The sequence below is a fragment of the Oratosquilla oratoria genome, chromosome 4, assembly GCF_046742065.1.
Source record: "Oratosquilla oratoria isolate Oo_2021 chromosome 4, ASM4674206v1, whole genome shotgun sequence".
Taxonomy (NCBI): domain Eukaryota; kingdom Metazoa; phylum Arthropoda; class Malacostraca; order Stomatopoda; family Squillidae; genus Oratosquilla; species Oratosquilla oratoria.
The window spans coordinates 58,214,926-58,225,512 of record NC_134780.1 but is presented as its reverse complement, the minus strand read 5'-3'; the positions used below and the strand labels follow the sequence as shown (position 1 = coordinate 58,225,512).

Below are 10,587 nucleotides of genomic sequence, written 5' to 3'. Positions count from 1 at the left end.
TAATGTGCCACCTAACTCTGTGGCAAGGAAACTTCCTGAAGCAAGTCAAAGTCTTCATTATTGACGAAGCTTCTATTATCCCATGCTATGCTCTGAAAGCCATCGATAAATGCTTGAGAGATATAATGAACACCCCGACTGCATTTGGTGGTAAGGTCATCTTATTGGGGGGAGGCGACTTCAGACAAGTACTTCCAGTTGTTCCTAGAGCCCCTCCTGCTGCTGTGCTTGACGTGTGCCTCAAACGCTTAGACTTGTGGCACAGCTTCCATCAAATGAGCATCACACACACACAACATGAGAGCAAATGCAAATGAAGACCATTTTTCAAGATGGCTTCTGCAAATGGGCAATGGATCAATCCAGAGTTCTCTAGATGGAGTGGCTCCAGATGTTATTAACATTCCTGACACATGCATATGTAATGGCTCTTTGATAGCAGAGGTGTTTGACAATTGTACATCTAAGGAGATGAAAGAAAGATTAATCTTATGTCCAAAGAATTCTGAGTGTTTAGCAGTCAATGAGGAAGTTTTGCGAATATTGCCATCAGAGAATAAAACTTACCTCACCACCGATTCTGTGTCTTGCGATAATGATGAAGAAGCACAAAATCATCCAATGGAGTTCGTTCATTCTCTCACTCCATCAGGCATGCCACCTCATAGACTGAACTTAAAAGTTGGAGCAATAATCATGCTAAGAAACCTGTCTATAACGCAGGGACTGTGTAATGGCACTCGACTGGAGGTTATTCAGCTTCACGAACACAGTATCGAAGCATCAATAATCAGCGGCTCTCACGCCCCAAATAGAGTACTTATCCCAAGCATAAAGCTGATCCCTAGCGATGCCAATATTCCTTTCGTACTGCACCGCACTCAATTCCCAGTTCGCCTCTCATACTCGATGACAATAAATAAAGCTCAAAGTCAAACATTTGATATAGTTGGCATATATTTACCAAAGCCGTGCTTCACTCACGGACAGCTCTATGTAGCATTCTCAAGAGCAAGATCAATGAACAATATGAGAGTTAAAGTCCAACATCTTAATGATTCCACGCATGGCCACACAAAAGTTATCACATTTACAAGAAATATCGTATACTGAGAGGTTCTCTCTTAACATTTAAGGAAAAATTTTATTTACTGTATTATGTAAAACCTTTAAACTATATCTGTGTGTCACGCAGCCCGGTGCGTCCGTTACGCTTACGTCATCAATCGTGACATCATATCTCTTCTTCTGATTGGCTGATCTTCAGTCGAGACGTCATGTCTTTTTCTGATAGGCTGGTCCTCAGTCGTGACGTCATATATCTTCTTCTGATTGGCTGGTCTTCAGATGTGACGTCACAATGAAGGAAAGGTAATAAAACTATTACGAAAAATATAGTATTCAAAGAAATTATCAATGTGATTCTTGTGCCCAGCTGAAGAATTGTAGATGCAATTAAGTTTAAATGAATAATGTACGTACGGAGTATTTATATTTTTCAATAAACTTCTTATTCAATCTGTATTTTTGTAAATCCCGTGGAATTTCCACGGGTCCTGCTAGTAATGATATTGTTATACGTAGGGCGGACAAATCAGACCTTTTTGTTATTCTGAACCGCTCGGAATACATTGATAAAGTTGATAGCTTGTTGGAGGACCCATCAAAGTTTTTACGAGTGAAGAAGAACCCTATAGATGAAATCCGAAAGAAAGTTACTAAATTAATCGACAATGCAAATGCTTCTAGGGATGGTGCTAAATTTTCTCCTCTGCAAGGTCATTATAAACTTGGGTATTTCTACGGTAATGTGAAAACCAATAAACCTGGACACAACTTGAGACCCATCATTTCTCAAATTCCCACACCCACATACCAACTAGCTAAACAACTAAATGAACTAATCACTCCATATATTCTCACTATCCATGCTCTCCGCTCCACATATGAATTTGTAGATCTCCTGAGAAAAACTAATCCTCAAGGAATCCTATCCTCCCTTGATGTAGAAAGTTTATTTACGAACGTTCCCGTAGAAGGCACTATTAAGATCATTTTACAGAATGTCTTCAATCACGATAGTTTGCCTCCTCCGAAGACACCACGCCTCACCCTAGAGAATATGCTACGGACTTGTACCAAAGAAGTTCCCTTTAGGTGCCCTTCAGGCAAAATTTATTTCCGAACAGATGGCGTTGCTATGGGTAGTCCCTTAGGCGTACCATTTGCTCAGGCCTATATGTGTCACCTTGAGAACCACGTCCTTAATACATTAAGCCGAAAACCTAATATGTACCTTAGATATATTGACGATATTTTCATAGATATTGAAGGAGAGGAACAACTAGAATGCTTGAAAAACAAAACGGAAGAAAACTCGTGCCTTAGTTTCACTGTATAGAGGAGCGTTGATAACAAAATCCCTTTTTTAGATGTGTGGGTAGATGGCTCCGAAGGTGCATTCATCACTAGTGTCTATGGAAAACCGAGCATTTCAGGAAGATGCCTGAATGGCTCAAGTGAATGCCCTTCCAAATATAAAATTAGCGTGATACGTGCTTATGTTACAAGAGCCTTTCAAATGTCTTCTAATTGGCTCCTTCTCCACCAAGAACTAAATTGAGTAAAACAAATTCTAACTAATAACGGATTCACAATGACAGACATTGACAAAGAAATTCAAATTAATATGGAAAAAGCCAATAGCAACAATATCAAGGTAGGTAATAAGGTGAATAAATTATACATCTTTTACCAAAATACAATGTCCCCTGCCTATGAAACAGATGAAAAAGTACTGAAAGACATAATATACAAAAACTGTATGCCCAAAAAACAAGAGGATAAACTCAATCTAATTATTTATTACCGCAATCCTAAAACTTCGTCTCTAGTTATGAAAAATAATACGACTGCCACTAGAGACAAATTAAAACAAAACCACGTTGAGTATAAGTACTCTTGCAATCTTAACAAAGACGGTGTGCTTTGCAACGAAGAGTACATAGGCCACACAACGCAAACATTATCACAAAGGCTGACATTTCACATGCAAAACGGTGCTATAAAAAATCACATCACAAAAACACATAACACTATCATATCACGAGACCAACTAAATGAAAACAGTCATAAATTCAAAGACCAACGTTTCACCTCCCCTTAGTCACCACTGTCACTTAAATTTGACTTGTAATATCACTCGTCTCGAGGCCCCTTGCCTCTCGTTACGTGAGGTTCACTAATATTCAAGTTCCTCTTAAGTAGTAGGCCCAATGCCTTCTTTTTCCTGTAGTCTCACTATTTTCTAGGCCCATGCCTATTCCTCTCGTCCTTTGGGTTAATAAAAGGATGGTGAATTTTCTTTCTTCTTTCACTGTAATTTCACCTTAGCTTACACTCGGGATCTCTTTTCTCTCGTCTCTACATCGTCTCCTGATCCTCTCTCCTTACACCCTCTCTATATCTTCTCCCTATATCTTCTCTATCTCTTCTCTGTAGAACGTCTGACGAGATCCCGTATCTTACGCTAAGCTACCTTCGTCTGACGTCACTAATTTTTCTAAACCAATCCCCGGTGACTTCTCAAATAAATGTCACTCCTTATGGGCGTGACTTTGAATTCATGCACCAATAGTTTTTTCCTCCTTCTGCACCTTGCACCAATCCGGAAAGCCATTTCAATGCCACTAGCAAAAATTGTTTACCTCAGCATTAGTCAAACGAAGGTAACCCGCGCTTACAATGTTGTGATTACATAAGCGATTATAAAAACAGTCACCACCGTCGGTGTGTTTACATAGACAAAACGTCGCCCTCACCTAGACATAACATTGCCCTCTTCGGAGGCGTCGAGTCTGAGTTATTCTACTGCCCTAGCTCATTTCCATTCGTACACTACCGGCCTCTTACAGGGCTCGGCAGCTACCCTTGGTCGTCCCGACCAATTTCTTATTTCCCTCTTACAGGGCTTGCTAATATATTTCTAGAATAAGCTAATCTACCCTTGCGTTATTGTTAATCTATCTTCCAAAATACATCATTCATGCTATAAATTGGGAATAATACATAAACATAATACCTATAAATGTGAATAACATGCATCTCAATATATATATAAGGTATTGAATTAAGCGGTTACATGGTTGATTTGCTTTGACAGAGCCAATCTCCGGAATACAACAAAGGCAATCAGTGCTGCCACTAACACTGAAAGTAAGGGTATGATTAGGATTGGTAACATATGTAAATCATTTGAGGGAGATCTTGACAATGGTCTTCTCTTAATTTTCAAGGGAGGGGAGTTTTCAGGCAATGTGAAGTTGAAGGTTGAAATGTAGGTGTCCTCGGTTAAATGCATTGTATTAAGGGTATTAGAAATGGTGGAAATAGTGTCTGCATGCAATTCGCAGTTATCTTGAATAGAGACAAGACCTTCAACCAAATCCAATTTAGGACTCAACCCGGGACAATTTATTGATACCTTTGTCTTGTTAGGGAAAAACAGGTAATGAGATCCTTGTATGTTACAATGAGGGATCTGGTCTACCAAAATTCGTTGGTAATGACAATTGTTCATAACAGACATATTCCTAACCAGAGAGGCTTCACATGAATTTTTCAAAGCTTCACGGAACACAAACATGGAAGAATGACAGAGGTAAAGATTCCTATTAAATCTTCTACACTCCTTCAACTTGTCATTAGAGACTCTGCTCTCCTTCAGATTGTCTACAGAAAGGATATAATTGATTGGGTCTACAATTGGAATATCTACTTCATAAAATGAACCATTTATCTTCAATGGGAAGGGTTTCAATTTGAATAAGTTAAATCTTTGGTTGGAAGAGAACGGGATTTCAATAATAACTGAAGTAACATTAAGGTAGGAGTTTAGCAATGGATAATATAATGCTACATTAGCTTCTTCAAAGAAAGGTTCAAAGTTCCAATCCTTCTTTGCTGACTTAATTACCTTTATAAGTTGAGGTATTGGAAGGAGAGAAGAAGTTACTTGACCCGAATTGGCCATAACTAAATCCTGTACAAAAGATTCCAATTGAACTTGCATCTCAGATAATTTCAATTGCATAGTATTGAGTAACAAAAAAATTTGCATTGTACTCTCTTGTTCACTTTGTTTCAAGCTGAGATTCTCTAAGTTATCTGAAATATCAGAGATCATTTCTTCAATGTTTTTAATGCTTGATTGTAATTCATCAATTTTTCCAACTTTCTCCTTTAATGTATTTATTGAAATTTTCAAGTCAGCAAGGAAGGCAAAATTGGCAATTCCCAAACCAGCAAGAGCTCCCAAAGCCACTACTATTGCACTTCTCTTTTGTCTAACATTGCTTTTGAAATTTGAACCTATGATGTGCAATTTATCCTCTATTTCCTTTATTTTGTTTTCAAGTCTATCCTTAACATCTTTACTGGAAATGTTCTGTTTTAATATTTGCAAACTTTTATTAATGGAGTCCACATTTTCTTTAATTTTGGTTACATTTTTATAATCAAGAACTACCCTTACCACCTTATCAACCAAGATTAGGTTACCTTGATGATGTACCAATGCTCCAGGACGAATCGGATTCCAGTCCATGGCACTCACCAAACTTAATATTATTAATAAGGCAGTTTTCATCTGTAAAATACATCAAGATTAATGTTCAACTCTTGAAAAATATCATTATAATATTCTCCATATTCTCCAGGGTTATCAATATTTATGCACAAAGTATTACTATAATCATCTTCATAGATCTGCAAGCTAATTTTCCTTATGTCATCTAAATGTCCTACCAATTCTTCTCTTGATTCTAAATGTTTAAGTTTAAACTTGTTTCCACCTGCAGAATCAATTACCCTATATGGACCAGTGTACCTTAGTGAAAGTTTATTATTGGGTGAGGTTGCTTTGACCATTACTAATTCCCCAATTTTCAATTTTAGTTTACGAGCTATTTTGTGTTGTTGTTCCCTCATCTCTTGTGAATACACCTGCATATGTTTCCTAACTCTTTGGTGAATACTTTGAAGAGTATTTATCCTATTGGATATATAATCATCCATATTATATATGGGTTTTTGCTCTGCTGTCAACATTTCATATGGCAGAGTTTTGTCCTCCCCAAAAATTATAAAATGAGGTGTATCCCCAGTTGCTACATTAATTTGATTGTTCAGGGTACACTTAACACAAGGAATCCAAGTATCCCAAGTTACACTATGAGGACTTATTAGGGTTCTAAGACATATAATTATCTTTTTGTTTAACCTTTCTACTACTCCATTACTTTGGGGATGGTTAACGAGTATATTGACTTTCTTGATGTGGAACACATTACATAGATTTTCCAAGATTTTGTTATTAAATTCAGTCCCATTATCTGAAACTAGGATGTTAGGTGTAGTAAAATTACAGATTATCTGATCATAGATTACGGAAGCAATAGTTTCAGCTTTCTTATTGATTATGGGTTGTAATATACAAAATCTTGAAAAATAATCAATAGCAACAAATAGGTATTTAAAGCCGTTCTCGGTTAGTGGTAATTCCAAAGTATCCATGTGAACTCTTTCCCAAGGTTTCTGTGGAATGGGATAGGTGAGTATAGGAGCAGGTTTTGGTGTATTTCCCTTCACCTTTACACATTTTACACATTTTTCTATATAATCATATATAGTTTTCTTCATACCTAACCAAAAGTACTTAAGTTGTGCCTGTCTATAAGTTTTATCCTTTCCAGGATGTGAACTACAATCACTATCATGAAGTAACTTCAATATCTCATTTACCAGAGTTTGTGGTATAACCAACTGATTTACTTGACCTCTAGAAATATCTTTCCCATTTACAAATGTTTTCCTATACAAAATTCCATTAATCAAATGAAATTCCTCTATCTTATACCCCTTTGGTAGCTTTGGAGGATCTCCTCTTGGGTTCATCAAATGCTTGATTATTGAATCACATGTCTCATCATCTCCCTGTTCTCTTATTAGCATTTCTTCATCTAAAGTTACTAATTCTTCTATACTACAAACAAAATTAATCAACCCTGTCCCAGTCATTGGTTGACTAATGTTTCTAGAAAGTGGATCTGCTACATTCCTTCTACCCGGAATATAATCAAATTGAACATCATAGCACTGAAGTATCGCAAACCATCTAGCAAGTCTGCCTCTAAGATTCTTATGCTTAAATAAGTTCTGAATAGCTGTGTGATCAGTCCAAACTCTGATGGGATACCCTAGTATCATATCCCTAAAACTTTCTAAAGAATAATTTACTGCTAAAGTTTCTCTTTCAGTTATAGAATAGTTCCTCTCTGCACTATTACAAAGTCTGGATGTGTAAGCTATGGGTTTTAAAGTTCCATTTCTCTCTTGCATTAGTATGCCTCCTAACCCTATGTCAGACGCATCAGTACAAAGAATAAATTCTTTTTCATAGTCGGGGAAAATTAAAATAGGTGAACTTGTGAGTTTATCTTTCAACTTGTCAAAAGCTTGCTGTTGCGCAGGTCCCCATATGAACTTTGAGTCCTTTCTCAACAAAGAACTTAGTGGATTAGCAATGTCAGCATAACTTTGAATGAATTTTCTATAATATCCTGTTAATCCCAAAAAGCTCCTAACCTTGTCTACATTGATCGGAACTGGAAAATTCTTGACAGCGTCCACCTTTGAATTTACTGTACTCAGTCCGTGTCTGTCTATCTTATGTCCTAAGTAAATGACACTGTCTTGCAAGAACTTACATTTTTCAAGTTTTACTTTTAACCCAGCTTCTCCTAGTCTTGAGAATATCAAATCTAATTTCTTAAAGTGCTCCACTGCAGTCTGAGAAACTATTAAAATGTCATCTAGAAATACACTGGCAGTGTTTCCTAACAATCCATCTAGAATAGTATTCATTAATCTCATGTAAGTTAATGGACTATTACATAACCCAAATGGCATTCTCTTGAACTCATAATGTCCTGTTGTAGTAGAAAATGCTGTGAACTCTCTTGAATCTTCATGCAATTCTATTTGCCAAAAAGCTGATTTGATATCTATAGTACTAAAATATCTATTCTCAGTTCCCAAACTTCTCAAAATGTCACCGATAATGGGTAATGGTAACCTGTCACGAATGGTGTGCTTATTCAGTTCCCTGTAATCAATAACTGGTCGCATAGTCCCATCAGACTTTGGTACTAAGATCAACGGAAAATTCCACTCACTCTTACTATGTTCAATAATATCCTGTGATAACATTTCAGTGATGAGTTTATCTACTACAGCTAATCTAGAGTGAGGAACTCTGTAGGCTGGTATGTAGATAGGTTGTGTTCCTGGTTTTAACTTAATGTGATGTTTTAAAACAGTTGTTTTGCCTAAGGCGTCCCCCGGCAAAGCAATTGCTTTTTTATGTTTCATAAGCAAAGCAAATAAAGCTTCATCCAACTCAGGGCAATTAGTTGATTGTAATAATTCTTTATATCTATTTCTTAAGTCTATGCCTTCTTGTACTGAGCAAATTGATGAAGTTGGTAATTCTATCTCCTCACTATTCTCATTTAAAATCTTAATAGGTTTAGTACACACCTGAATACATCCTATTTGTGTACCTTTCTTTAAAACTATCTCTTTATTCATAGTATTAATTACTAATACTTCTACTCTGTTCTTATTTGTCTTATAAATCCCTGAGTCCCACTTCAATCCTTTAAGTTTAACTGATTCTGGGACTGTAATTACTTCAGAGTCTACATTGATTCCTTTCAAACACACTTCAACCTTATTAATTGACATGGGATGTAACAATGTCGACCTTGTTAATCCGCAATCTGCAATTCTCAAGGCATCTGTGGTTAATAATTTAGTAATCTCTGGGATTTCTTGAACTTCTGAGTTGGGTTCACAAATTGTTTTACTTTCTGTAGGGTTGGACCGCTCGGCCTCGCTATCTAGGATAGAAATGTTATCTAAGGATTCATTGATTCCTGTCACTGGTCTTAAGTCTGGTTGATTTAAGAATGGGATTAACTGTGACTTCACTAAAATTCCTAAGTCAGCAGGACAAATTACCATGTTTTCTTTTCTCATAGTTGCAAATCCTATCAATAAATCTCCTGGAAAAACAGACTCTTCTACCACTATCACTGGGATGTACAATTGTTCATTTGTATATAAGGCAACTTCTAGCTCAATCTTGCCTAATGTTTTTAACTGATTTCCAGTTACACCTTGCAATGTGTAACGGATTGGTTCCAACATTTTCACTCCTGGGTTCAACTGGTTTAAAACTTTACTAGTAATTACATTAACTACAGACCCTGTATCAATAAAAATTTGAATAGGCTTATTGAACACTTTACCCGCAATGAGAGGTCCTACAGAAGTTTTACCAACAGTAATTATCAGTTTGTCAGTTTCTTTCATCTCCCTTGCATTCCCATATTTAACACAATACCGCCTATCGGTATATATATGGGGAGGTCTGAAATGGTTTATTCTGTGTCTGGGGGTTTTCCTCTTAGCCCTGGGGGTACCCGAAAATTTCGGCACTCATGAGTTCTGTGTCCGATTTTATTATGGTAAATACAGAATGGAGGGTTCCTACATTGATACTCATTGTGACCTTCGTATTTGCAATTTCTGCAAATAATCCCATAAAAACATTCTTGTGCCTTGTGTCCCCAAGCATTACAATTAAAACATAGGATTCTGGTATCCCTATCCCTAGATGGACTTCTAGCATGCCGCCTATGTCCTACTTCTGTTTTCTTAAACTCTCTAGAGTTTCTATATTGGCTTTGTTGATTTATAGGCATTACATATGGGTTTATTGTTCTGGTCTCACTGTATCCTTGTAGAAGATAATCTACTTCTCCTAAACAGATATTTGATTTTAAATCTTTGTACAGCCTTTCTGCTGTTAAGTCATCAGAATTCTTTGCCAATAAGCTAAATGTAATCAATTTGATTACCTGTGAGATTTCCATCTTCTCACTAGATCTTTCTATCCAGTCTGAATCTTTCAAGATAGAATTCATGTCTTTTGACCATCTATCTAATCTAGCTAAGTACTCTGTGTCAGTTTCACTTGTCCTAACTTCCTTAATCATTTTTACCAATGATCTAATAGGATCCTGATCACATTTGGACATGAAATGTTTAAGAAAGGCTTTCTTGTAATTATCATATTGATTAATTAATTCCATTTGCTGAAAGTTAATGACAAACCTCGCCCTTCCATGCTCTGGATCTATATTCTCCTTGAGAATCTCAATCTTACGATTCTCATTTGTAATGTTTTTACTAACTATAAGTGTGTCAATAAGGTTCAAGAACTTGTTTACACCATATGTGTTAGACTCTCCTGTGAATTTTGGAATATTTGTATTTGATGTGTGAATTTCGTGTCTCAACACGTTAGAATTCTGAGGGGTACTCATACTTTACTAATACCTTGCTTTAGCCTGGCTGCTTGCGATGTCGCTTCGTGATGTCAATGTCTGGTTTGACGTCCTTCTACGGTCTTGTCATTCCTCAACGACGTTGTTCCTCCTCCATCACACATTCTGCCTTGAA

At 36.7% G+C, this 10,587-nt stretch overlaps 2 protein-coding genes across 2 annotated transcripts in view; both read left to right on the top strand.

Annotated features, from left to right (window-relative positions):
- Positions 1–345: 345 nt before the first annotated feature.
- Positions 346–1,113, top strand: LOC143024500 (ATP-dependent DNA helicase PIF1-like). Its single transcript, XM_076183309.1, has one exon. It carries the CDS (start codon positions 346–348, stop codon positions 1,111–1,113), a length of 768 nt encoding a protein of 255 aa, XP_076039424.1.
- Positions 1,114–1,360: 247 nt separating this feature from the next.
- Positions 1,361–10,587, top strand: part of LOC143024499 (uncharacterized) — a 12,329-nt gene continuing 3,102 nt past the window's right edge. The window contains exons 1-2 of the mRNA XM_076183308.1: positions 1,361–1,371; positions 1,585–2,260. Coding sequence (XP_076039423.1) covers positions 1,361–1,371; positions 1,585–2,260 — 687 coding nt within the window. The remainder of the gene's footprint in view (positions 1,372–1,584; positions 2,261–10,587) is intronic.